At 44.0% G+C, this 27,170-nt stretch overlaps 1 protein-coding gene across 1 annotated transcript; it reads left to right on the forward strand.

The window, feature by feature from the left end:
- The first annotated feature begins 4,750 nt into the window (after nucleotides 1-4,750).
- Nucleotides 4,751-26,379, forward strand: CAPN14 (calpain 14). The gene is made up of 18 exons (XM_055726174.1): nucleotides 4,751-5,101; nucleotides 7,535-7,604; nucleotides 8,569-8,687; nucleotides 9,291-9,427; nucleotides 10,545-10,719; nucleotides 11,400-11,465; nucleotides 12,854-12,939; nucleotides 14,198-14,272; nucleotides 14,927-15,090; nucleotides 15,779-15,950; nucleotides 18,668-18,877; nucleotides 19,428-19,464; nucleotides 20,310-20,372; nucleotides 21,969-22,026; nucleotides 23,959-24,023; nucleotides 24,478-24,546; nucleotides 24,673-24,751; nucleotides 25,894-26,379. The coding sequence occupies exons 1-18, from the start codon at nucleotides 4,871-4,873 to the stop codon at nucleotides 26,247-26,249; spliced, it is 2,232 nt and encodes a 743-aa protein (XP_055582149.1). The 5' UTR covers nucleotides 4,751-4,870; the 3' UTR covers nucleotides 26,250-26,379.
- Nucleotides 26,380-27,170: the final 791 nt, after the last annotated feature.

Here is a 27,170-nt window from a genome sequence, read left to right on the forward strand (position 1 = left end):
TTTTTTGAAGGTGGCTTGGTATGCATATGCTGTCCTTTTCCCTGCCCTCTCCATGCTGCTGTTACCCCCTGATTGCCTGGAGTGGAACAAGGTGCTGGTACCCAGAAGTGCACCAGAAATAGAAAATGTAGGGTTGGATAATGTATTCCCACAGTGAGTGGGAAGCATGCTTGCCTCCAGAGAATTCACTCCTTAAATATATGCAGCAAAGGAAGCGTATTGCACATAGGGGACCTGACCCTGTGATGTCTGCAATAGTGCCTAATAAGCACTAATAGAAAGAAAAATTCTCATGAGTCCTTCACCGTGCTTGCAGTGAAGAAACTTGGAGGTTTCTCCTGTAATTCTTGGATGGTTTTGACTGTCTCTGTCATAGGACGTTTACTTCCTTCAAACTTCTATAAATCTTCTTTTTAGAAATTGTTACGATTTAGTGATTGACAAAGTGGATAGTCTGTCATGGCCCTGTCTGTTCTGAAAAAATGTGGGGGTTTTGAGTGTATTTCCTTTCTGAGCTTTTTCTTACCTCAAAGCAGAAATCCTGTTCTACCTCGTCAGTGATGTATGGAGAGATGTGGAGTTTTGTGCTTTGAATAGTCAAATGGCTAAATAAACAAGGAAGCTGCCATCCACTGAAGCAATGGGTGAGTCAAACGGTAGTCTGCATGATGGGCTGACCTCTTCTTTCATGCCTTCTGTGGAATATTTCGCACTGGGTTCTTCAGAATTTTTCTGGCATTACTCAATATGCTTTTTTTCCCCACCTCCTGCTTCTAACACAGTGCTTGATAGGGTAGAACGCTCTCAGGGTTACGTAAGCGAGAGAGAGAGGGAGATACATAAATACACACATAGGTAGAGATAACATATATACTATTTATAAGTAGCAGGCATCATTGCCAGTGGAATAATTATCCTTCGCTGTGAGGACACACCTGGAGAAGGTAGGACATCAAACGCCAAGTGCTGTGTAGAGGGATTTGGTGCTGGCATTCAGCAGTCATCTGTGGCTAGCAACAGTCAGGATTTTCCAGGGGTTTGAAAGGAGCAGAACCCTGTCACCATGGTATGCTGTTGAGAGGAAGCTGTGCTCTAGGACATAATGGGTGTATTAGTTATATGATGCTGCTGGCCTTGCTGAATGCAGCAGCTGCTGCTTTACTTTTTTACTTTTTTTTTTTTTTTTTTTTTAACTTTTACTTCTGGAAGTGTCCAAGGGAAAGATAAAGAGTTTGTATCAGCAAACCCGAGAAGAATGGGTGCGATGTAAAGCAACTAGATGAGATACATCAGCTGCCCTGCATGTGACAGCTCTGAAGTTTCTGCCTGCCAAATGGTTGGGAACACAGGCTGGTGCTAACCTAGATTTTGTGTGCCCTTGTTCTCTCAGGTTTGCTGTTTAGAGGCAGTTTAGCAGATACTTGATCACAAAGTATTCTGCAGAGGTCAAAAGTTTCATCTGACTTCAAAGGGCTTTGTGGGCAGTCAAAATCTGTAATGATTAGGATGATTATGAATAGGGTGTTGTAACCTTAAGTGCTAAAGCACAGACCTTAAATAAATGGGATTTTTCTATTTCCACTGATTTTGATGTAGCTTGGACAATTTACATAGCAAAGAATATGTATTTTATGTTCTCAACCAGTCTGTAAAAGTAAATCTTTGGTCAGAAGGTATTGTTTGAAGTTCTGAAAGCCATCCAGGCATTTTTGCTAGACCTTTTGTTAACATCAGCAGGACGGTCTGGGGCAGGCTCACTGCTCGGCCTTGAAAATCTCAGCACCAGAAGGTGTTTGTCAACTTTTGGGCCAATAATCTAAGCACTAGAAATTCAGGGCAAGGTCCTCCACCTTTCTGTATGTTCATTTGTTTTGTGAGAAAGCACAGTTCAATGTTTCTTTTCAGGATATCTCTATTTGCTAGAAAGCCCACAAGAGTGGGAGGCAGATCTGAGTTTTTATTTCTGAAATACACCACTATGTTTAATCAATCTTTAATCAAAGGCTTGAAATTGTACCTGCAAGTGCCATTTTCATACTGTGTGTTTAGAGACTAATAAAGATTAACAAAGCCTAATACAGTCACATTTCTATTCTAATGACTGCTAATTTCTGTAGCTAATGTTCTGCTGTATTACAAGAATGGTTATAAAAGGTGGCCCTGCATCGTTTGTTCTGTTCACCTTAAAATTTATTGTTTTGCATGCAAGTATTTGCTCTGTTCCACACAATCAGGAGTGGCTCCTCAGTGCAGATACAGATTGTCTTCATTGAACCAGAGGAGCTGGACTGAGCTCTGTCAGCTCCAGGTTTAGCCCTCGAATTGCCAACTGCCCCAGTGTTACCCGAGATACATCCTCTCACAGAGAGAGTAAGAGGCTCTCAGAGAATTATTTCATGGTCCAATTCCTTTTACTGAAAGCAAAGGGTTTGCTGTGGATACTTCAGATTCTCATTTTAAGGCCTAGGGACGAGGCATCTGAGATGCTGAGAAAGATCAGAGGAGATCATAGGATGCTAATGTAGTAGAAGGACTTGTGTCAGATGGCAAACATTAACTAGGGGAATGTGCAAAGAATAGAGAATCAAATCCATCGAACCTACTGGTTCCTGGGTTCCGTCTAAAGCTTTTAACCTCTGTCTTCTACACTTGGCTGCTTTCCCTTAGAAATTTTAATTGCTGGAAGAGATACATATGCACACACTCTGCTCCACCTGTGCCAGAGGACACGGTGGGACACTGATTCAGTCTGGTTCAGTCAGTAACGTTTCTGTGATTTCCAGGTATACCTTGGCTCATCTAAAACTGTATCTGGCATCTGCTTGTACACATGGGTGCAGCCAGACAGCAGGCAGAAGGTTAAAACACGAGGTGGAACAGCCTGTGGCTGTCTAAGCAGTGACTGTTCACGACACATAAAATGCTTCATTACATCTTTTGATCAAAGATTTCTAGGTAATTTGGAAAAGAGTTTAAAACAATACACCTACAGGCAGGTTCACTTGGGAGGTTTTCAAAACACATAAAGTAGCTGCATCATTGACTCTCAACATACACTGTTACAGTTGGGGCTGCTGGCTGAGTTTCTCAAAAATAAGGCTATGTATTCAGGTGATTTAAAGCTCCTTTTTTGAAAGGCTTGGTTTTTTTCATGCTATCTCTGGGTTTCAAGGTCTATCTATAACATTTAGTTCTTTTTCAAATAAATGCCAGACTGAGGTGAGAACTAGTGAATGATTTTATCAGGCATTGTGCTCTGCACATCGCCAAATCAAGTCTCAAGTATTTGCTCTTCAGTGTAAATCTAAGTATGTCAATTCCTCACCAATTCTTTCCTTGGGGAGCAACAAAATGAGAAATTCTTTCACATACATGTTTTGTCTGTCTATATAAAGTACAGCTAGTATCCAGTCTGTTTTCTTCCCCTTGTTTTTCTCTTAAATCTATCTATCTCTCTGTTGCTCATATTGTTGTAGCCGTGAAGGTCAATGGCTGTAAAAAAGGCAAGGTTTGGAGGGAGGGACAGTATTTTTCATCTGGAGCAAAACCAGACAAGTTGTTAGGCACTTAAATCCTTCTTCAGGTCTGAAATGTCTACGGTACAATAGAAAATTGAATTTTTGTTTCCAGGGTTATAATGTGAAGATTTTCTCTTGGTTGCCCTTGAGGATTAAGTCTTGTGGATCAGTTGTAGAGTGGTTTTATAATGAATGAGGGCTCTGTGTGGGAGGACAGCACAATTGGAACACCAGAGAGCTTCAGCTTCGATGGGAGTAACAATCAACTGGTTCCTAACTGGTTTCCTGGGGTGCCTGGGGCAGTGATTTTGAGTCTCAGAGCCTCCTCTGCAGGGAAGCCTTCCAAATACTGTATAATTATGGCCTGTGAACCATTTATTGAACTTTATAGCCCAATTCATTTTTTCAGTCCACACAATAATGAGAAGGCTATGATTATGATCACCTTCTTACCACTGATAGGCATGATTTGCCTGCTGAGATTTTAATCATGATTTCTCCCAGGAGCCCACCACTTGCAGGAAAAGGTGATAGCTGCTAGTGTTTAACATAGCTGCTAATATTTAAAAAGGGCTGTGAGATCACTTTTTGCTGTTTTCAGTGGTGGGATGAGAAACATCTGTCTTGGATGTCACAAGAAAAAATACCTCAGCATGCGATTTCATGTGTGAATCTGTGGTAATCAGCAAGATGGAATGTGATCTCTTGGGGAAGATTGTATCATTCTCCAAAATGAGGAAAAAATGGCAAAAAACTATTGGGAGGATTGTGAGTAATAACTTTGTAACATCTAATGTATTCCATTTTTCTGTTAGTCTTTGGTTTCTCTTGCCTTTTTTTTTGAGGGGGGGTTGGGGGTGGGGGGGAAGGGAGTGGTGGAAATAACCACATGCCAGAATGTGATTGAATAAAGGCTGTCGTTCATATTGCAGCAAGTTATAAAAATATCCTGGAGAGCCTAAAATAGTCCAGAGAGAGACTGAAAATAGCCATGTGTATGGTTTCAAAGCCCCAGTAAAAATCAGTGGGGTCACTCATTTTGATTGCACTCAGCTCTACAGCAAATGTAAAGCCTTGAAAACACAGTGATAGGTGCTGGTTTAGATTTGGGTGGGTCCCCACTCCTCCTGGGAGTGCCACCCCTCCTACCCCCCCTCCCCCCAGCTAAGAAGGAAATTCTAAAAGCCATGATTAAATTGACTTTTTATACTTGTTTTAATCATCAGGAATTCTTCTGGAGAAGGTGTGCCTCATCCCAAGAAACCAGGAGTTTCCAGCAGGACTGTGCAGGGTGAGATCCCTGCAGAATCCTCTGTGGGAAAAATTATCCTGGTATTGCTGTGGACATTGCCATGCCTTTTCTGCTTTGCTTGAAAAAAAAGAAGTCACCTGTGCCTTTAGGCAGGAGTATCTTTCAAAAACACACCCCACCCATTCAGCAGAACTACCAGACTCTGCTGGAGACCTGCTTGAAGAACAAATGCCTGTTCACAGATGACACCTTCCCTGCTCACATAAGTTCTATTGGAACAGGAGCACTGCTAAAGAAGCTACCCCAAAATTTACAGTGGAAGAGGCCACATGTAAGTGATTTGCAGTGAATACTCTAGTGTAGTAGGGTAATTTCAGCTGATAGCCAGCAAATAGATTTAGCATTTAGCAGACTGCTTTTAGACTTTGATTTAGGTGTGCTTTAATGCCTCCAGAGATTATACCAAAATGACACAAAGCTATCATTTTGGAAGCTGGAGTACATGGAGCTTCATAATTGCCTTTAAAGCATTTGTTGCCCAAAATCATAATTGGCCTTATTCAGTTTATATCCAGTAATGCTTGGAGCAGGTAGGGAGAGCAGACGGAGGGAGCAGGGGGAGTGTGTGTCCTTGGAGCTCACATCTCCAGTGATCCCACCATCTTTTCACGATGACAGTTTTCATGCCAATGATCCTGCTCCCCAAAAATCAAGATCTTGACCTTTTAGATTGATGACTTTCTAGACAGTTCTTAGCCTTTGACCTCTCTCCCATGGACAACAAACCATTGTGATGCTGGAGGCTGCTACTTTCACAGGCAGTGGCAGGTGCCTTATCTTCTTGCTGGGCTGCTTTTTTTTCTGCTTAACTGTTTAGTCTATTGTACTTGGAGCAGTCTTTTCCCAGCTCTCAAGGCTGAGCTTCGATCAGGACCAGTAACTGGCTATCAGTGAGTTGTTTGTAGTTCTGGGGCCTCTGTTTTCTGCTTGTGCCCATATTTCCAAGGCCTTTGCTGGTATCCCATGCTTGAACTGAACATCACGAGAGACCAGGTTGTAAGGGCTGGTCACAGAGCAAGTTCTCATAACAAATGGATAGATAGCAAGCCTAGGAGGCCAGGCCAGGAGCCTGGCACAGTTAGATAAGGCCTGTTACTAGCAATGGCAGTTCTGTTCTTACTGAGCCGCTGAGAAACATACAGACAGTTAGATCTTCCTAAAAGCAATGTATAGAATTAACCAAAAATTTCAGTAACACTGACTCCTTACGTTACTGTGTCTGTAAGGCAGTTCTGCCAGGTAATAGCAGATATCTCCTAGCTAAGTTAATTTCTAGCTGTCACATTTTGTCAGAGTTAACTAATTTCGTAGAAGGGCTGAGTTTCTGCAAAACTCATGAAAATTACCAGGAAATTAGGAGTACATTTGCAAAGCAAGCAGGAGACCTTGGGAACAGCAGACCTGGTTCTCAGAGTTTCATATGTAATTTGGTCTCACAGACAGTTTGTATTAAGTCAGGATCTGCAGGCAGAGAAAGAGTGGAGTCCTCAGGGACCTGAGCTGGGTTGTGCTGGGCACTGCAGCTGAGGCAGCTGTATCAGCATAGAGGTATTTGGGAGGGAAAGGTTAACATGAGTCCTGGCCTCTACAAAGCCCTTCAGGTGTCCCTCCACCCCAGAGATACTGAAATGGACTTGACACCTCCTGTGTCTCTCAGTCCACTGTTCTGCTGCTCTAAAACTGCCTCGTGAAGAAGGCTGGCATTTGCTCTGAATACCAAACTTAGCCCAGCAAAGGCTCTCTGCGGATGGATGCTGTGCATCCTTCAGTCCCTGTACTGCAGATGAAATGCTGAGATTCTGCTGTTCAGCCTGCAGGCTTGTAGCTTGCTGCATCTATGACTGATGGCCTGCAAACTCAACACCCAAATTCACCGAGGATAGGGGTTGGTGTCTAATTACTCTAAGTGTCTTCTGAGGGTTTGCTGTTTCTCTGCTACTGCCTGAAGGGGAAACCAACAGTGTGAAAACTAGCTTGAGCAATTTGTGGGTCATTCAAGTGAAACATAAGTTTGACACTTAGGTTATTAATTTAACCCCAGAGGCAGCTGTGAGAAGAAAAAAATATCAACATTATTTCTTTCTCAACAATTATTCACAGACCCACTCTTGTCACAGTAACAGGAACTTCTGTAGCAGCCATTGGTTAGTCTGTAGCTTGATTGTCAGTCAAATTGTGGAGATGTCAGCTAGGTTAGCTGAAAGTTTGAACAGTTATGCTATGCCATTTTAGTTTCTTTTAGCAGAAATTTGTTGGTAATTGTGGAGGAGCAGGGCTGGCAGGTCTGAAGGGTTGTCTTCCAAGCAAGGTGTTTGTGGAGACCGATGATAATGTATCTCAGCACCAGTGGCTTAAATTAGAGACAAAATTCAGTGTAGACCAAGCACAAATGCTTGCCCAGGCTTGTGTCAGGTTAGTCAGAGCACATAACGTTAGAGTTATACACAAAGCAAACAATGTCTGCTGGAACAAAAGGGACCCTAAGTATTTTGAAAGCTTTGAACAGGCAGAAGGAGTGTTTTGTGTCAATATCCATGAGGGTTTTACACCCTAGACTAGGAACTCACTGGATTTCCCATCTTAGAAAATTTCAGCTCTGCACACAGAAAGTCCTTGACTTCAAGCTAAACCAGCTCATATTACTACTGACTTGACTCTTTTCCTCCTTTTTTTTTTTTTTTTTTTTTGGTTGTGTGCTTCCTAGGCTTTGCACAGAAGTCCAGTATTTTATGCTGCAAACAGAAAGCAACTTGATCTCTGCCAAGGATTGGTGGGTGAGGAAGCTCGTTTGTAAAAATATCTTAAGTGTTCTTACACAAGGTGACATTTTTCATGTAATTTTTGACTGTATAAAACTTGACATAGAAATAGAAGGTGTGCATATCCTTATCTCTTCACTTGGCATGGAGTGGATGAAGCAATCATTAAGATGGGAGAAGCTCAGTAAAAATCCTGGCAAGCTTCAAGGTGGGATGTGAGGGGGTGAGAGGTGTCTCCACAAGCTGAAATTGCCACTCTGTGTTGCTTCTGTGCGTGCTAATACTGCAATAGGAAGTGATCCTGTGCTCTTAATCCTCTGTAATGTTGCTGTTTGATGATTGAACAGAGACCACAGAAGCAGCAAAATCTGAGACTTTTGCTATCTTTGTATGTCAGGTTTAGTGTGTGTGTTCTCTTCTCAGCTTTGCAGTTAGAAAAATGATTTTTATGCCCATGTTACCTAAAGTAAAAGGACATAGTCATCTGCAAAACAGGTAGGAGCTGGACTACATTAATTTTTAAGTGTTTTAAGCCCCTGAACAGGAAGTCTGATAAATACAGTCTTACATGTGAGAGCCATTAGAAATTATTTTTATTTTCTGAAAAAATTAATGTTTTCAAAGAAAAAGGGAAAAGTTTGGTTTTTTTTTTTTATAGTATGCCTTTACAGAGAACAAAAAACCCACACAATGTCAGTTAAAACCAAGAAAGTTTCCATTGAGAGCTATTTCTTGCTAAATTTCTTACTTAACCAAACAGTATCCAAATGCAAAGATCATGACAGTACAATTATAAACCAATCATGGTTAGGTTAAGTAAACACACATCTGGATCGTCTCATTTTCTGTGTATGATTTGTTATAATTGTAAAGACATCAGCATGACAGCTCTTCTGCTAGGATCTTGGTGGTGTTCCTGAACTTGGCTGACAACTTGTGCTTTTCAGCCAACTGCATGTGTCCGTTTGTCTTGGCACAGAGAACTGCTGGTTCCTGGCGGCCCTGGAAGCCCTGACGTTCCACCAGGACATCTTGGCTGCAGTCGTGCCACAAAACCAGAGCTTTGAGAGGAAATATGCTGGCATTTTCCACTTCCGGGTACTTCTGCTCCCGCAGAATGCAGGAGGTTTTCAGAAATCCTGTTCCATTTTATGTCACAACCTTAGATAATTTGTGTGCAGTTCCCCTTGGCGAGGGGCAAGTAGCCAGAGGGTATCCCAGCCTGGAGAGTAGCCCACCTGCCTCCCACAAAGCAGTGCAGGCAGCGGATCAATGACAAGCCACTCTGAGGATATACCTCTGCTTAGTCCTTCTCTCCAGCTGTGCCCTACCTATATTTTAATCCAGGCAAAATTCTTCCTCTATAGTAGCAAGGGTCAGAAGGACTTGAGCACATCTGCTCCGACCTGCTGCCCCTTTGCCCAGCTCTTGATGTAATGCCACTACCCTGCAGTTAGGAGCTCCTTCCCCAGAAGCCCATCTGTGCCTAATTTTCCCTGCTTCATCCTTTTACACCTGATACATGATTTGTTTTCTCCTCTGGCAAGGTGGGGCTGAGGAGTTGGTTCTGTAGGTGAGTTAGTGCAGCTTACTGACCCAAAGCAACTTGCTCTGTGCCCATAGCTAAGCTATCTTGTCTTTCCTGTTATTTCAAGGGGAGGTCCCTTCCAAGGGAAACAGCTCATTTCTTTCCCTTGACAGTTCTGGCACTTTGGTGAATGGGTTGATGTGGTGGTTGATGATCGCCTGCCAGTGAACACGGTGGGGGAGCTGGTCTTTGTTTCCTCAGTCTATAAGAATGTGTTCTGGGGAGCCCTTCTGGAGAAGGCATATGCTAAGTAAGTGACTCATTCCAAGTTATGCAAATAGTGTCTCTAAAATATGTTGGTTGGTGCCTACACAGTTTGTTCTTGTTTATAAATGCATCTCCTAGGCCTTGTCATATTTGGAGTGTAGTAAATGGTTCTCATCTTTCTATTATTACGCAGTAAAAGCTGCCACTGCAGTAACTGTTATCAATCCAGGCTTTTCAGTTTAAGGGTTTAGGAGTAGGTGTGAAAACAGACCGTCCTCTGAGTGTTATCACTGTTTGGGCTGTACTGGCTAGGCTGATGCCTTCATGTAGATACTACAGAGGAGTGGAAGGCCACAGATAGGGATTTTCAAAGGTAAATGTTTTCTGATGCCTCCTTTGATGTATTACCAGTCTGAGAAACTTCCAAGGAGTTTCATTTTGGGGGTCTGCTGAAACATTGTACTTTGGTTTTGGTAGAAGTTCCTGCTCTTGGGTCCCCCAGAACTGAGGCATTTAGTAAGTCATGTGGCATGGTAAGAATACTGGCTTCTTTACAGGGTGTTTTATCTAGAGTTGTTTATCAGGGCTAAGAAGAAAGCACAAGGCATATCTGATAATTTTTGTTAATATTGGGTTGAAATAATCTCTGCAGAGCAGGGGAAAAAAACTAGTTAACATTGAGAGAAAGATCACAACAAAGGTGGGAAAGTTCAGTTATTTTCATTTGATGTTAACATTAGAACAAAAAGACTGATGAAAGTTGTGCTGCAATGGTAAAGAAAATCAGATTGGAGATTGAGCTCTCCAGACAGCACGTCCCTCAAGGCACTATAACTTAGATACAGCGTGGCGTCTGGTGATGAAGTGAGGTGACATTTGTTAAGGCACAGTTATCAAAGAAGTAGCGATGGGCATGTTCTCACTACTGTGCAGTGGGAGATGACAGCGAGTGAAGAGTCCCTTTCAGACTATGGGCAATCGTAGAGACAATTTGCTATGATCCCCTTTTCCTAAATATCCAAGATTCCCCTAAGATTAAACATGAGTTACAGCCTTCCTTTTGCTTTTGCAGACCTTTGTTGTATGTTTTCATTGGTATGCTGTTCTCAACCTATCATCTGTGACTATAACCCCAAGAATATATTGATGTCTCTTGCTAGGCTGTACGGCTCCTATGAAGATCTGCAGATTGGGCAAGTTTCAGAAGCCTTGGTGGATTTTACAGGTGGTGTTAATATAAGGATAAAGCTTGCAGCAGCTCCTCCTGATCTGTGGGGTATCCTGACAAGAGCAACCTACAGCAGATCTCTCATGGGCTGTCAGACACATTTAGGGGTGAGACTTGGAGTGACAACAATTGGCTTCACAGCTAAAAGCCTTTGCAAACCCTCTGCTCAGCTAGTCATTGTGGCTTAAAATGTATCAAAACTGCCACATGTGACTTAGTAGAAATCACATTCTTAATGTTAAACTTTGCACATGGATTGATTCCCTGCTGCTCTCAGCTCCCTGTTGTTATGTTAGGAACTGGTTAATCCATCAAAGAACCTCTATTAAATAAGGACCTACTGCATTTTCCTGTTTTTGTTAAATATTTTTTCCATTTTTGCACATGATGCAGTGACAGAGACTCATGGAATAAGCTTATAGCTAAGAGAGAGGTGTGTAGTTCGGAACATGAATTCAAATCTTGGCATCTAAGCCTTATGCTAATACTTTAGCTGTTGGGAAACCCTACCATTCTGCAAATCAAAGCCTGACCTCCTGGACTTTTAAAAATGAGATGGTCTCTAGCCAAAGATCCACAATTTAGGAACCGAAGATCCACAATTTAGGAAGGGACCTTCCCAATCAACCTTTCAGTTCCAAGCATACTGCAAACTATGGCTGTTGGGAGTTTAGACTTAAATTTTTGTTTCAGTTCAAACCATTCTCCATAGTGGTATGAGTCTGCTGTGTAAGTAAGGATAGAATAAAAAGTTTATTTTCATTCGGTTTCTCTTCCTTGTGTACAGGCAACAAAGGTCCTGAAGAATGGGCTTGTTGCTGGCCATGCCTACACAGTAACCGGTATTAGAAAGGTAAGACTAGCCTTGATGTCCAGGGTCCAGATTTGTTTGGATGTCAGCAATTTTTATTGCAGTCATAGGTTCAACCCTTAAGCAGGGCAACTGTGGTGTCTCCTCCCCCAGTGCTCTTCTCTTTGTCCAAGAGACTAAAAGAGACTGCATGTTTTGCAGAGATTCACCTTCAAGTATGTCCATTTTAGTCTCATGACCTTGATGTAAAGGACAATGGTTATAGGTCAGTATATCTCTAAAGGTGGGAACGATTCATAGGGCTCTGCTGAGAGCATCTTAGCTGTGAAGAATGAGAGGACTGGCCTTTGGGGATGCTGGGAGGATGTGCTGAAACCTACATGGGGGTAAAAAGCCTTCCTCTGATGTCAGAGGAGCAGACGTAGAGAAGTAAAGATAATGGAATACAGGGACCAAAATATGAAAAACTTCAGATGAAATGTGAATCAGGGCCTAAGTAAGGGAACCGAGCTGGGCTCCTGTGCAGAGAATGCAAGTGGACCCCACTGTTCTCCAGAAGTATCGCTGGGAGTCCCCTAAAGACATTTTTCTAGAGGTAATGGACAGTAAAATAACAGGTCCCAGAAAGTGAGAGAAAGCTTGAGCTTTCTCATTCTGGATTGATGGATGATTATCTTGTCCAGCTTCAAAAGGAGGTTGACAAGGATGACAAAGGACTTTGTCGGGCTTTGGGTATGTGATATAGGTGTGGGTGAAAGCACGTTCAGTACCTCTAGCAGGAGATGCTATGAAAGCTGGAAGAGATACTATGATCTGAATGATGCATGCTTGTGTCTCCCATGCACAGTAGGAGGGTTTTAGGTATGGACTTTATCAGCAACAAGTCTGTCACTGTTGTGATGCCACTGATGTCATGAAGAGCCAGGCAGGAGTAAGGAATTGACCAAGCATGTGGAGCTGATGTGACGTCAGCCATTCTGCTGTATGCTGCAGACAAAGCCCCTTGTTGGCCTGGCTCCCTCTTCTCCCACCATGGCACCCCAGTTCAGAAGGCACTAATCTATGTGGCCACCCCATGGATTGCATTGTGCTGTCCCATGGTGCTGGGGTAGGACTTAGCTTTCAGAACAGCACAGTCCTGCCCCCACATAAGCACAAAATGAGCAGATGTTGGAAAGGGAGAGGAATTTACGGTCAAACCTCCAAATTAGGTTTGTGGTTTCTGTTTTCAGATGTAGAAGGTAGGATAAAGCATCTTAATCTCTTTGTGACGGCATTCAGAGTTGCACGTTCATAGATTTTTATCATCATATTTGCTGGCATCTATGAGAACAAACAAAATCTTTGTTAGTATCTGGCATAGTACAGTGGTATAAACCAGATGGGAACTGCTGAGACCTTGGTAAGCACATTGTCACTTTTTTCCGCAGGTGACCTGTCAATACGGACCAGAAAACCTAGTGAGACTGAGAAATCCATGGGGAAAAATTGAATGGAAAGGAGACTGGAGTGACAGGTGAGTTTAAAACCGGGAAGGTCTGATGCTGGGAGGAAAGGTTTCTTGGAGGAAAGCTGCTGCCATCTTCAGGCATGAATTAGTGCTGAGAGCAGCATTAAGATTAGTTGCTTGTACAGACCCTCTGGCGTCAAAGCAATGACTCGATAGACTTGTATTTCTCCAGCAGATAGTGCTCACGTAGTTGGGCTCATTTCACACATGCAGCTTCAACAAGCTCAGTTCTGCTTTTCCATTCATGGAATACCAGCAGAAACATAATATGAACATCAGATGCTGGCCACGTTGCTGTGAGCTGGATGGCATGCAAAGTGACATAGCTGTGTAGGAGGCTCAAAACAAACGGCCTGTTTCAGGGCACATGGCCTTTTATCATGGGAGGGACTATGCAAAGTCCTCCATGGACTGCAAAGTGTTGGAGTTGGGTGGCTGTGAAGGAGTCCTCTGTCCTGGCCACTTGGGGAAATACAACCGAGTATGAGATCAGAGGAAGCAGCTAGTGAGGCAATTGGACCCTGTATTTGCATCTGCCTGATTTTTTTGTTTGGGATCCATGAAAGGCAGCGGTTTGTATTCTGGACCATGGGAAACTGTAGACTTGTGTCCTAGTCCTCTTTGAAGCGGAGCGTGTTCCTTCCTTCCAAGCTTTGCTTCATTCCCTGCACAGATCCTGTTTGCTGAGGGTCAGGGGTAGGGAGGAGGGAAGAGCAAGAGCACAGGGCAGTGCTGGGAATGTGAGTGACTTTCACCTTGTCTGCAGAGCAGTAACTTCTCTGATGCACGCCTGTCACTTAATGACAACTACCAGCTGTTCCTGTTGAAGAGCATAATGAGCAGCGTACTGTAGGCCTGCCTTTTAAATGGCTCCCAGCTGCCTCTTGTGCTGTCCTAGTCATTCATTCATTATGCCGAACACTCTTCCTATTACATCTCCTTTGACAGAAAATTAACTAACAAAACAGGCCTAGATTTTTATATTTTAAGCACTTGGAAGCTGCGTGTGCAAGTGAATGGACTGGCTGATGGAAATGGAGCACTTCTGGCTTTTGCTGGAGGAAACTGGAGCCGTTTGGCTATATCTCATGGGACCCAGACTGCTTGTGGAGAGCGTCCCGTGGCTGAAGGCACAGGGAGGCCTGTTTTAGTGGGGGATAAATATGGAGATGGGGTGTTGGCCTCTTTTTATAGTGGAAAGCTCTGTACTCTGCCTTGCATTTGAGGCCACATTTGGCTAGTCATCTGATGTTTTTGCACTCAGCTCTTACAAATGGGAGCTGCTGAGCCCGAAGGAGAAGATTTTGCTGAGGAAAAAGAAGGAGGATGGAGAATTCTGGTAACAGCGCAGTCTCACTTCTATCCTCTCTGCCAGTAGCTCTGGGGCTACGTCTGGAGATGAAGCAGCACGTTGCCATTTGGGTCGAGGCATATGGGATCTGCTTTGTAACAGCTCGTGCTTACTTTCTTGCTCTCCTGCTTGACGATGTGAGAAGCTGTAGCTGTGCTGACGCAGAATTAGGTGCACTGTTCTTCAGTGGCAGGAGTGAGGGAGAAGGGGGACGCTGTCGGGTCTCCAAGGGCTGCTGGAGGCATGGGCAGCTTTCAAGAGCTTTTGTCCTGCTTTTTCATTTTAAGACAGCTTTGGGAAGTTCTTGCTTGCCTTGTGGAGAAACCGGGAACAAACATAGCTTCTGCCACGGGGTGGCAATATTGTCGCCCGTGTCATTTCACTGCCGTCCCTTTGGTGGCAATATTATTTTAATCGCTATGCTGCTATCCTTTGCTGAAATTTTAGTCGTGCATTTGCTACTTCTAGATGCTGCTGTTGGAGCAGACGCTTTCTTCTTTACTGCCTAATAAAATATGAGCATTACCATATGTAACACAGAATGGTGCGGCTTTGAAGTTCCCTGCTCCCTTTTTTTTTATAAGCCATATGGGCTAAACTAAGCTGCTGACAAAATGTCTCTTGGCACTCTTTTTTTCTCAGGATGTCTCTGCGAGATTTTAAGATTCATTTTGTAGATCTGGTGATCTGTAAATTAACTCCAGACCTGATGAGCCAGGAAGATGGGAAGAAGTGGATGTACTCCCTGAAGAGTGGGAGATGGGTTAAAGGAAGTACAGCAGGAGGAAGTCTGGGGTTCTGTCATGGTGAGAGGTGCTCTTTTGGATGACTCTGGGGTAACATTGTTCTTCCGACTCAGTTACCAGCATCTTATACCTGTTAATACAAAATTGGCAACAAGAACATGCTCTTCCTCCTTAACCCTCCACACAAAGCTCAGAAATAAGCATCTGAAGGACTTTGACTAGCTTCTGCTATGACAGAAGTTGCATCACTTGCAAACACAGGCTTTGGGATGGTTACGGCATGAAATGAGCTGCAGGATCCTAGGATCAATTGCCAGCACTGAGCTTCTTTGGGGCATTAAAATTATCTATTAAAATTTGCATCCTCAGCACTTCCAGGAAGTGCTATTTTAGGTAAAGTGAGTGGGAAATACAGAGGCTCAGCCCTTCCGGAAGCAGAGCAGGTGGGGTCTGAAGTCAGCTAGCCCATACACCGAAGGTGATAGAGGGGCAGTGATACATTTATAAGCAAAACAAGCTCTTAGTTGCGGGTGAGCAGGAATGTTCCTTGCTCTTTGGCCTTCCTTCTGTCTTACATAGTGGTTGCACTGCTAAACTTGCAAACTGCACCCTAAGATCAAATTCCTGTGGTGTCTGGAGGTCCAGAAAACTTGTCACCTATTCAGTCCAACATCAGGCATCACGTAGGAAGCTGGCAACCAATTTTGTGACGGAAATGACATCAAAATGTTTTTCTTGTTTTGCTTAGGCACCTTTTGGATGAACCCTCAGTACTGGCTGAATGTTTTACCCGTTGAAGATGGTAAGAAAAGCCAGGGTTCCTGCAGTGTGGTTATATCCCTGATGCAGAAACACAGCAGCAAACACCGGAACCGAGCTCCTCACCTCTTCATTGGATTTTCACTCTACAGGGTGCAAAGAATTTCTTTGCCTTTCTTGCTTTCACCAAATAGGAAAAATTCCAGCCCCTGTAAACTGTAAAGCTTTGCAGACCAAGAGTTTTGTTGCACACAGGGTGATCTGTGCTTTTTTCTTCTTGCCTGTGCCCAGTCTCCTCACACATCAGGGCTAGGCTTCCTCAGGCTCTGAGCCCCGCTTGCTGCCTCTCTGGCATGCCGTGTGTTAGCCTGTAGAGCAGTGAGAAGTGCCTCCTGCTTCAGAGCACAATGGGCTTTACTTTGCCCTCTCTGAAAGTATGTGCAAGAGTTGGGAAAGGGTGCCAGGAGTCCCCTTACTTTGGGGCAGGGGGAGTGTTGCCCTTGGGCTATTTCCATCCATAGTAAAACTGTGCTTGAGAAGTGGTCTTAGTATGATATGGCAGCTGCCCATGTCTAAATACTGCTAGTTCCCTGTGTATCCAGGGATAAGTGGATATCTCTAGAAGAAGTAGAGTTTCCTCCCCTTAATTCTCTGCTTATCAGAGTGCCTTGCAGAACCACTGTCCTCCCTCGAACACAGCTACAGCTTTTGTTGCTGCTGTGAGTTTGCACAGTTACAGAGCAATTACTGTGAGGAAGGGTTTTCAGGTGAAGAGGCTGAGGTTTTTGAAGGCAAAGACTGCAGCTAGGCATATGTAGCCGCTTCCCAGCAATGACATGGCTATGTTGTGTGAGACTCAGAGGTCCCTGTCTGACAGATGCTCTGTTTCTTTTCTTCCTGCAGGTGGACCTACAGGTGAGTCCCCTGTCACTGCTGCTGGCTGTTTGTTGGGAGATCTGGGCTGGTGCACCTGGTATGACAACATTGAAGGAGTTGTGTTTGCCTTTGTTCCTTGGCTGATAGCTAGTCACAGTGTACGTTGACAAAGATCAGTGAGGCACCACAGTAAGTGGTTTTAATGCACAGCTATCCATTGACTCTTTCTTTGAAAAGCAGTCCTATCAGGAGGGCTCAGTGGCCTTAAAAGGGGTTGTTAGTTGTTCAGCTTCTGCACTGAGTCTTCAGAGGTGTTAGACGTGGCATCAGTGTTTACCTGATCAGCACTTTGTCCATGCTTCAGTTGTGAGATGGTGCCCCAGTTCTTGGCTGTGTCTAAGCTAGACTCCCTGCAGCTCTCAGGGGATCCAGAGCTACCTTTCTGCTGCTTCCCAGACTTAGGATGAGGTGGGAAGAGAGCCTGTGTCCCTGGAAGTCAGGGGCCTCCTGCAGAGCTCAGGTTCCTTTCTGCCTGGGCATGCTCTGGAGCTGATGCTACAGGTGCTTTCATCTTCCTCAGGCCAGCTGTATTTCTAACATTTTCTTTAGCCAGGAGCCTTTTAGACCTAAGGAAGGGCCCCGAGTGTTAAACCCTGATGTAAGCCCCAGCTTCAGCCCCAGCCTCAGAGGGCTATTTAAAACAGGGAAGGCTTAGCTCCTTTTATCTGGAAAGGGCATATCTTCCACGCTGTTAATACTCAGAACACCTCTTAAACAAAAGTCCCTTTGAATTTGGGCTGCTAAAGAAGTAGTTTGGATGTATGGTCAGGGCAGCACAATTGTGTTCCCAGTTACTGTATTTCTAGCATGGTAACCACGAGGTAAGATGCCACTCTTTCCTGACTTAAATATTTTGGGCTCTATCAGGGTTACAAGTGAATTAAATTTCCTGGCAGAGGCGGGTATGAGCGTGGCCCTAGCACACTGCTGTGCTGCACCCCAGAGGGAACAGTGGCAGCCAGAACTTTAATTTCAGGTTTGTAGTGGTTGCCAAGATCAATACAGAGAGATGGCAAGCCAAGAGCATCTAAGGCATTGGAACTACGGTCAACAAAGTATTGACTGGAACATAAAAACTTTGAATTTAACATAAGGGGCGTGAGGAGGAGTAACCCTGAACTCTTCAGAAGAAAGATTGCTCTATTAGTAAGAAAAATACTGGCAAAGGAAGAGGAATAGCATCTCCACTATGAAGCTGTGGAGTAACATGGCTAAATGTTTTGAGGAACAGCCAAGATCAGAAGGTGACAGTGGTTTTAGCTAGCAGGATTATTTATTTGGCTTGTGTCCTAGGCACTCAGTGGCATTAAAAATCATTTCAGTGTTGCCTGGATCAACACTTTATCCATTCTACTATTGCAGAAAAGTGTCTGCAGAGCAAAACATTTGTAAGAGCCAAGAGTGCCAGGCAGATCAAGGACATATGTGTGGAGTCAGGGCTAGGGATTAGGTTGCTCTTGCAGCACACTCAGATCACAGGCGCTCCGAAAAATCCTCTGCTACCAGATCCCTAGTGCAAAGGACAAGCTGGGGATAAAGTGCATGATACCTATGGGATAGGAGGAGTGTTCTGTCTAGTGAAGAGCAGTGTCTAGAGCAGTTGCTGCCTGCAATCATTTCTGCCAGTATGGAAATGACTCTTGCAGTAGCCACTTTGACAGGAGACACTTCTCCCTAGTCTTTATTGCTGTTCCTTCCTTATTGTTGACAAAGTTGCAAGAAGCCCTGTTCTTTGTCATATTAGTATTGGGCAGGGGTGGTACACAGTGAGAACCACCATGTGCTGGGAGGAGACTGAGTCCTTTGGGCCCTGTTATCTGCTTGTGCTGTAAAGAAATCTGAGCTGTGAAGGTAGGATGTCTATGCCATGCCTGTGAATTCCTCTCAGGCCTTTTGTCCATTTGTTTAGCTGGTGCAGAACACTTTTCTGTTTTGTCCCTTAACAGTACCAGGAAAGCAACAGAAAGTTGCCCCCATCTTTCTTCACCCAACATCAGCCTGTGAACAAGCACCAGGTTTTCCTCGATGAGCGGGAAGTGACTCATGACTTCCACCTGGAGCCTGGTGTCTATGTGATTGTCCCATCCACCCTGGAGCCTCAGAAGGAGTCTGAATTCATCCTGCGTGTCTTCTCCAGGAAACATGTGCTTCAGTAAGATGCTGCTACCCCTCTGCCAGCACCTAATTCTCTGGGATGGTGGGATGATCTGGTATTTCTAGTCTAATGGGGGCAGCATAAAGACTTCAGTCTGCAAAAGGCAGCACAATCTGTTCTGGAGAGGGTGGCTGTGGGTTTCTCTCGCCTTAGGATTCTCAGTGGCTGAAGCACTGCTTTTGGCCTTACCCTTTCAAGAAGTGTTGAGCTAGGCCCACACAAAGGATTCTTGCAGCATGCTCATGTTTGAGACTGTAGAGAAGGACAAGTTTTTGATGCACCATTGGTTTGCCAGGAGGCCCTGCTGGCAATGCTAGGGTGGTTGCTTGTGCAGAAATGATGCTTTGGAGACTTCAGATGCCAGCAGCCCTTGGGGAGCCATATGGATGTGAGGGCTTCCCTTACTGCGGCTGTTACACTAGGGAAAAAACATATGCTGCAACAGCGGATTGGGGCCCCATCTGGGGATGGGGGATGCCACCTGTGATAGACAAACACACAACTCTGGGATATCTCCTTAATGTGTCTGACTTTTTTGCACCTCTAGGGAAATGGGTGGGAACACCAGTTTCACCCTTTCTAAGGTGAGTGAGTATAAGGGAAGTGGGAGGTCTGTGGTTCAGTCTTCAGCTCTGCATGTTGGGTTTTTCCTGGTGCTCTGCCCTAACAGAGAGGCTGAGTGAGAATGTGAGTGCTTGTGTTGTGGCACTTTTGAAAGTCCTAAAGAAAGGACTCTAACGCAGGCAGAGTCCCTTGGACCATGCAGACAGATGCAGTCAAGTGTGGGGGGTGGGCAATTTTATAGACGCCTTTTTTGCCTTTTTGCAAACTTCTTTTAGTGACACCATCTTACTTGCTCTGCAGTCTTTCCTGTCCATGGCTTTTTGGAGACTCCTGGTCCATTCTCCCCACTCCTTTCATGCCTTGAAAGTTTTGAAGACATCATGGGACCTGAGCAGTGCTATATAGGTTATTTTCAAAATAATGGAGCTCAATGGCAGTGCATGCACATCTGCAGTTTGTGCCAGCGAGTTTATAGCATAGTCTGGTCCCCTGACATAAACAGGGGTGGTGTTCTTTCATCTCCTCTATTCTCCTGTATAAAGAAGGACCAAGACCCTTCTCTCTCTTCTTGGCACGGAGCAAGCTCCATCCTTTGTTGTTGCACAGCTTGCTGGATGGGGGGAAATGTTTCTCCCTGTTGAGTCTTATCTGAGTATTTCTTTCCAAGAAATAGAATTTCTGTGAGGTGGGGAGCTGTCTTAGCATAAGTGGGCTGTGTTAGTGATGTGGCATTGATTGCAGTGGTGGGAAGAGGTTTGGAAGGGCAGGGGACAAGAATGCAGTTTTGAGAAAGCATCTTTAGTAACTTGGGTGGTCATATTTTTCTTCCTTATGTTAATGATTTTTTTCTTTTGATATCTTAAAGGAAATTGTTGATAGGTATGAAGGCAAGATTTGGGAGGATTTTTTCACAAAGCATTTTAAACAGGTAAGTGTGTCCATAAGTGTGTCAGAGTAAACTCCTCCAGAGCTACTATGTGGCTCTGTGAAAGCAAAAGCATGTGGATATTCAAGGGAGGTCTGGACAGCAAAGTGCAGGGAACAGAGAGGGGCCTCAGGAGGCTGGGCTGTGTGTACAGCGCTGATTCCGTGCAGCAGATTTGACTTAGCAAATACGGTAGCATTGAGCTAGGCTTATTTCTCTGCACAACAGGATGTGAATGCCTGGAACTTAGTGACACAGGACATTGTGGGTGTGATGGTATCAACAGGCTCAAAAGGTGTTAGCAAACTGATGGGCAGCGGGTCCATAAACAGGTACTAAAGGACTAGACAGGGAGGTGTCCTCTAAGATCCCTTTTCCAGCAGGCGTGGGTGCCAGGGAAACAGGAGAATGGACTGCAAAAGCTGACCTCTCATGTGCTCTCACTAAAAAGTAATCCCTATTGCCTCTACTGGGGACAAAGTGGTGGGCTGTGTGGATCCATCCTACCCTTTAGGGTGTTCTTACACTCACTGGGGAAAGTCGCCTATTGGAGAACAGCCCCTGAAATATTGACACTTGTTTCATGTATCCTTTGTCTGAAAGCTAACTTGCTTTGAGAGGTGAAGTAGATAACAACTGTCTCATCATCTCCTTTTTTCACTCATTTTCCTTGTGAAATGTGATCCTTATTATGAAAGATTATTTTTAGCGAGGTGATGGTGAGCTATGGTGAGGGATGCAAGTGTTCCACCTTTCAGAAAAGGTGGCTGTGTTTATTCAGCAGCATACCCTGTATTTGACAAACACAATTTCACAAAAACACATTTGCACTTTTGATGGCAGTATTTTGATGGAAGCTGTTACAAAAAACAAGCAATGCTTTTACTTTTTGCTTTGCTTTTACTTGTTTAAGATTCTGATTTGGAGAATGGTATGGCTTTCATATGTGGTAGAAATTGCCATGTATTGTGAGGTGCTTGTCCTTTGCAGTCAGGAGGTCCAAGTACCCACAGAAGTGAGCAGTACTGTCACTTCTTAATGCATTACCCTGGCATGCCTCAATGATCTGAAAACAGGCTTTTATTTTTTGAAGAGTGACATTTAAAAAAAATATCTCCAAACAAAAAAATGTCCCAGTTTCTAAAAAAACCTGTAAACTTTAGTATAACAAGGAGGAGGGGAAGTCAATGCTTTGAAAAGTTTGGGGAGGGAGTATTCCAAAGTTTCTTTTGTTTTGTTTGTAAATGATAAAAGGGAAATACTTGAAGCAGGTCTCTTGACAGTGTGCTTGATGGGAGGGATGGTGCTAGGGCTGAAAGGTTAACAGTCTGGATCCTCACTCAGTGTAAATCTGCAGTACAGCATTGATCTGTATGGAGCCCTGAGAACTTAGCTCAGAGCAGACTGCAGCTCTTGCAGGCTGAGAATCTTGTCATATTCAAAGGGAGTCTTTTCTATTGATTTTCACAGTGACTGGAGTGGGGCCAGGAAAGCAGAGAATGAAGATGGGACATGCTGGGAAAACAAAAGAGGGAGAAAAGTGATTTAAGACTTAAAAAAAATAATTTTAAAAATTAAAAATTCTCTTCCATATCACAGAATCCTGAAATAAATGCTGTTCAGCTTCAGAGGATCCTGAATAATATATCTTGGAGAAGTAAGTGCTAAGAAATAAGGTTTCTGTAAAATAAACCCTCCTAGAGAAAAGCCTAAGCTCCTGTATTTGTTTCTTGATTTCTGGGAAGAGAAACTGACTTGAATCTGACTGAACTGACTCTTCTGATGCCATGTTAGATTTCCAGAGAGAAAGAATTTGCTGGGGTGTGAATCAACATGGTAGAAATTTTAGAAGTGAAGCAGTGGAAAAATTAAATATCAAACCAATCACGGTCTCCCTAAAAGACCCAGATCAGCCAATTAGGATAAAACAGTATCCCATCTCTAGAGAAGGATTACAGCCAGAAATTGAGAGTCTTTTAACTGGTATCTCTCCCTTTGAAATGTTATATGGGATGCCTTATGACTTTGGATTATTAGTGAATTTGGATTATTTTTAATTTCACCAATTGAAACAATGAGGGGGAAGAGCAAGCGTAGATACTGTGTGTGGATGCAGACTCTGGATTTGACCTCCAAACCCAGCTTGACCTCAGCCTTGAGAAGCTGTATGCCTGTGCCACCGCCACAGCCTCAGCAGTGCCACTGCTGGAAGGTGTAAAAAGTCAGCCTCATCTGTAGGCAGTTATGTGGTGGAAGGGGTCTTGTCTTTACCTTGATGTGCCTGGTTCTTGCCTGCTATTCCTATTTACTCTTCCCTGCTATGCATGCATAAGGCTGTTCCTTGCACTGTTTGTGTTTGGGAAACAGAATGGAGGTGCGGGTAGCCTGTGTAATTACGCTTGTAAGAAGCAGGCGAGCCCAGAGGTTGTCTCTTTCGTGAGGATTGTGACATCCACTCTGCCAGTGGCAGCCCGGAGCACTCCACAAGCTTATAATTGGTCCCTAGTTATAAATAATGCTACCTGGACAGCAACAAGGTATTGCAGTGGCTCTTTTATCTGAACAATGATAATGAAGTTACAGATACAATGATTATTCCCAGTTTTCCTTCCCAGTTTCTTCACTGGTAACAACTGATGGGCAACACAGAAAATACACTATCCAGCAATTATAGGCAACAAAGACAATGAACAAAGGGCTGATGTGATGCTTTTTCCAGTTAGGCTGTATTTGACATTGTTCCCTTTTCTACAAAAATGGACCAGGATAGCTCTTCTGTCTTTGCAAACTGACCCAGCAGGCCCTGTCTTATCTGTGGGAAGACTATGTTGAACAGTTTTAATTTTTTATAAGTGATCAATTTTAAGACAGACATTTAAAAATTTTACAATACTTGATTCATATTTACTAAACAGGGCTATTACAAGATTAAAACATCTTCACTTTCTGCAGAGAAGGGATTGGTGAGTTATGATTCTGTCCCTTGCTCAGTGGAAGTCTACAGACAATCTATAATCATGATTTGCAGTGAGATTAGAGTCTATTTCTGCTACTCTTCATGTAACTTATGTATGAACCAGGAATGGTTCATCAGTGCTTTGATGCAGGATCATGTTTTCAGTGATGCCTGTATTTTTAATTATATTAACAGACCTAGCAGTGTGTCTGTGAAAGAGCGCGAGAGAGATGCTTAGCACAAGGGTTTCAATTAATCTGCAGTGCTGCTCCCCAAAGCTCTTCAGGTCAAGTGACTTTGCTCAAGGTCATGCAGTAAATTCTGTTTGGGATTACAGCTTTGGATGTCCTTTTCCTTCCATTTTCTCTAATAGCTTGAGATAGTGCACCATATTTCATTCCATATTACATGCCTGCAGGGAGCTCATATTGGATTTTCTGAGACTAGTAGAATCCATCCTGTTGCCTCATATTTTTATCATCATAAATGATACGTCTTCTCAAGTGGGTATAAAGTTTCACAAAGGCTTTGAGGCCTGAGCCCTCTTAAGTGAGGGGAAATTTTGAGACTTCATTTTTCTGAGAGATGTTCAATGACTCCTGAAAACAATATTTTTTTTCCTTCTCTCTCCAGACTTCCAGAGTTTTCGCCTGAGTTTCAGTCTGGATGCCTGCCAGGGTATCTTGGCACTCCTGGATGTATCCTTGGCATGAGTGATACTTCTGACTCATACAGTACTTCACTGGAGCATTATTTCTTCGGGCAGACTGGGTGTTACTGTGATTTCTTTACCACCAGGACATGGACTTTCTTATTGAACTTCTCACCCTCCATAACAACAGTTCAGCTGTGACAGAATGGAATTGGTTTGGGAAAGAGTTGTGGTTTGGGAAAGAGTTGATTCCTGCTGCCTCTGAAATCAGCAGCCAGATTCCCATTGACTTTAGTGGGAGGAGGATCAAGCCTATAGATAGGCCTGTGGTCTAAGAAATCATTATTCTCCTATTACAATTGTTTGAATGCTGGAGTGGCTATGTTAGTTTGTTGTTTGGAGTGGCTAGTAGTTTGTTAGGGGTTTGTTTGTTTTGTTTTATGTAATGGGTGCTCTCTGACATTTAATTGAGATCTTCTGACCTTAATTCACCCATGAAGCTGAACGCCTCTGGCACACTGAGTATCCAGGAATTCAGAGTCCTGTGGAAAAGGCTGCTTTTCTATTCGGTATAAAAATAAATTCTGTGTCCCCTTGCAATATCTCCCTGCTCACAATCCCTTTGGTGTCATCTGTTGGGTTTTGGTGTTTTTTTTTTTTTGTTGTTTAAATATTTTATCTCCCTCACCCCCCAGGAAGTTTTCCAGAAAAGAGACACTAGTGGATCAGGAAAGCTTGGCCTTGTGGAACTGCATGCAGCTGTACAGGAGACAGGTGAGCCCACAGCAGATCTTGACAAGTCTCATCCTCTTTGTCGTAAAGCTCAGGGCTGGGAAACATCTTGGGAATTGTAGGTGAAGCCCAGGAGGGAGTGGAAAACATCACAGGCTGCATGGTCTTAGCCATCTCTGCTTCCCTCTTTAGCTGGGTAAACACATCTGAAAATTATTTGGCTGTGGGATGGGCTACTTAATCTTTGCCCCAGTGTGGTCTCATATTGATAGTTCTCTGAAACAGAAGTGCCTATTTTAGACCCAGTTTTTAAATCCCTTCCTGTTCGTTGCTAATTTAATTTTAAAAGACTGTGGGGGGTGTGGATACATGCAGGAGGCCAGATCTAGCTCATAGTAAATTGCTGCCTCTGCTGAAGACGACAGCTCAGGGACTGAACCTTAAAGTGTGGGACTTGCACAGAGGTAAAACTGGTTGCCTGAAGCTTGATTTAGAAATGGAAGACAATACATGTAGGTCCAAATACTGGACCAAGCTCTGTTGCTGTTACTGGGCTTTGAGCGGGGGCTGGTGCTCAGTCTTTTAGCTTATTTTGCATGTTAACAGCTTAAATATCACTCCTCTTTTTGGTGTGTGTTCACCCAATTCATCTGGTCAGTGAAAGCACAGTGAGAAACCCAGGCCGACCTCTGCTAAAGCAAACTTAAAATCCCAGGCCATGAACAGAAAATGCTTTTATTCCTTGCAAATGCTGCCTGACATTGGGACTGATGCTTTCTGTATGAGCTTCCTCTGGATTTTCTTTTTCCATCTCCTTTACTACCCTCTTGTGGGGTATTGCTCTTAAACACAGCTGCTATTATTATCCTCATACCCCATAAGCAAAGGATGTCCATGTGTATTTTATTCCAGCTCTGGCAGGACTGAGTATAGGGGGTCAGATCTGAACACATTTAAGTCTGGAGGAGATTTTTCCATATAGTGGTCTGGTCTGCCTAATATTTGATTATCTTAGGGGAGGTTTGAAAAACCAAACTGTTGGAGAACGGCTGAAGGCCACTTGGTTGTGCATGCTCACAGCTGCGTGGACACCCATAGCACATGCAACTGTGTACAGCTGGAAGATGCCATCTCAATCTGTTTGTTTGTTTGTTTGTTTTTTCTTCCCCTCTCCTTTTATGAAGGCATTTCGCTCAGCAATGAAGTCTGTAATTTGATGGCAATCAGATATGGTGACCCTGACTTACAGATCAGCTTTGAGAGCTTTGTGTGCTTCATGCTTCGAGTGGAGATCATGGGAGGTGAGGCTGGCGTTACGTGGCTGGCCGGGCAAGCTGGGCTGCCCAGCCAAGCTCTGTCTGGCCCTTCTGATGCTGCTCCAGCTGGCAGTGGCAAGGTCAAAACTAGGATTGGGTTTCTGAATAGACCAAGAGTAATCAATTGTAAAGCAAGGGACAGATATAGAAGAAATCAAGCACTCTACCTTTCTACCAGTCACTTTTCTACAGACATCCAGGCTGTACATATCAAAGTGATTTAGGTCCCTGCAGGTTTGCACTTCTGTAGGAAGAGGTAGGTAAAGTCCAGGTAGAGACTGTTCATTTTCCAGGAAGAGGAGAGCCTTGGAATATACATTTGGTGGGACTGCTGATAACTCAGTCTGTGAGCTTGTCATGTAGATGCTTCACACGTGTCTCTAAACTGTGGTGGGTGAGGCTGGGATGACCTACATTTCAAGGTGTCACAGCTGGATGGACAGGCAGTAACATGCCTGACTTTGTTCAGCTGCTCCCTGTGTTCCGGCCCTCAGGGATCTTCCAGTGACAGAACAGAGAAGCTCACATGCACTTGTGAATAGCCTACAAACTCTCCCATTGAGGTTTTACCTGAGACAGAATGTCTTGGCTGGTGTTGCTCTCATGGCTATCAAGTTAATGCTGCTCCTTTACTTTCGCAGAGGCCTTTCGCAACTTAACACAAGATGGCAAAGGCATATATCTCCGGGAATCCGAGGTAAAGCCCATTCCCTGACTGTCAAATGCAGGTTCCCTCTTTGCAAGTGGCACTGCATGTTTTGTTCTGTAGCATTAAAAAAGGTATCTTTACCTGATCACTGCCAGAGTAGGTTACTGAAGCCAAGGAGCTTCAGGCTTCTAAGTCTTCTCCTTTGTTATGGCTTCTGCTCCTTCTGGAGACAGAATGTCCAACGCCCCATAGTCCAGTTCAATTGTGAATATTGCAGAGCTCTCACAGGGATGGATGAGTTCAACCAACTTTCTCCATTAATTTCCAGTGGATGATGATGATGACGCTGTATTCCTGAAGCAACGTTGTACTGGAGGGGACACCCAGGCCTGTACCAGGAGGAGGAAGGCTGCTTTCTCTCAACTTCCTCTGCGTGCTGGACTCTCTGGGCTCAGCCCCGCAATTTACCTCGTATGAAAGGTCTTCCCCCAGAGCA

This window comes from Falco cherrug, chromosome 13 (assembly GCF_023634085.1).
Source record: "Falco cherrug isolate bFalChe1 chromosome 13, bFalChe1.pri, whole genome shotgun sequence".
Lineage (NCBI taxonomy): Eukaryota > Metazoa > Chordata > Aves > Falconiformes > Falconidae > Falco > Falco cherrug.